General features: G+C 34.6%; 1 protein-coding gene across 1 annotated transcript in view; it reads right to left on the bottom strand.

The window, feature by feature from the left end:
• The window catches only part of LOC110037571, a 1364-nt gene extending 852 nt beyond the window's left edge, over positions 1–512 (bottom strand). Inside the window, exon 1 of the mRNA XM_020742244.1 lies at positions 299–512. Coding sequence (XP_020597903.1) covers positions 299–512 — 214 coding nt within the window. The remainder of the gene's footprint in view (positions 1–298) is intronic.
• Between the last annotated feature and the right edge of the window lie 338 nt (positions 513–850).

Below are 850 nucleotides of genomic sequence, written 5' to 3'. Positions count from 1 at the left end.
TGGGGACAATTGACAATTCTTTACTAGGGTCAAAATCAGGTGTCCACTTTAATAGTTTCATTGAGATACCTTCAATCAATATAGATTGTTTAGAGAATATTCCAGCATAGTCTGCAGATAAGTTGATTCAAATGAGGTTGTAATCTATGGAGCAGAACTTTGCTTATAATCTTTTAAATAACAGAAGTAAGGCTAATAGATCTAAGATTTTCCCATTTGTGAGGAGTTTTTTCTTTGGGAACCAAAGTAATAGTAGAGGAGGAGAAGTATTTGGGGAGATCATCACCCCAGAAAAAACTTTGGACTGTTGCAATAAGATCTCCCTTTATAATCAACCAGGCCTTTTTATAGAAGCCAGCTGTGAACCCATCAGGTCCAGCAATTTTTGTACTGTGGAATATCAAATCATCAGGATTTTGAACATTTTCATAACCTTTTCCAACAATGTTAGCAAATGTGGCCTTATCCCACTGAATATTAGTGGCAAGATCAATAACATTAGAGTCAGTCATCACTGAAAAACCCCCACAGCACAGAAAATATTAAAGAGTCAGAGTAACAAATGGAGCTATCGATTATTGGCAAAGGAGTAGCTGATGGAAAAGTAGAGTAAGCAAAAGAAACAGTAAATACAAATCCCAAGTAACCAAACAAAACCAAAACAACAACAGTGGAGCTAAGCAATAGAACAGTAATGATTTGAATAACAAAAGCCCGGGAAGAAGTAAATAGCTAGAAAAAAGCAAAACTTGAAGAAACCAGTGATGAGAGAAGAAAAATATAGTGAAACTTGAGAAGGCAGCTTAAATTAGGCCATCAACAACATATATATATATATATATATATATAT

The sequence above is a fragment of the Phalaenopsis equestris genome, unplaced genomic scaffold (assembly GCF_001263595.1).
Source record: "Phalaenopsis equestris unplaced genomic scaffold, ASM126359v1 Scaffold221322, whole genome shotgun sequence".
NCBI lineage: Eukaryota > Viridiplantae > Streptophyta > Magnoliopsida > Asparagales > Orchidaceae > Phalaenopsis > Phalaenopsis equestris.
The sequence above is the reverse complement of the archived record's forward strand: the minus strand, read 5'-3'. Positions and strand labels throughout refer to the sequence as shown.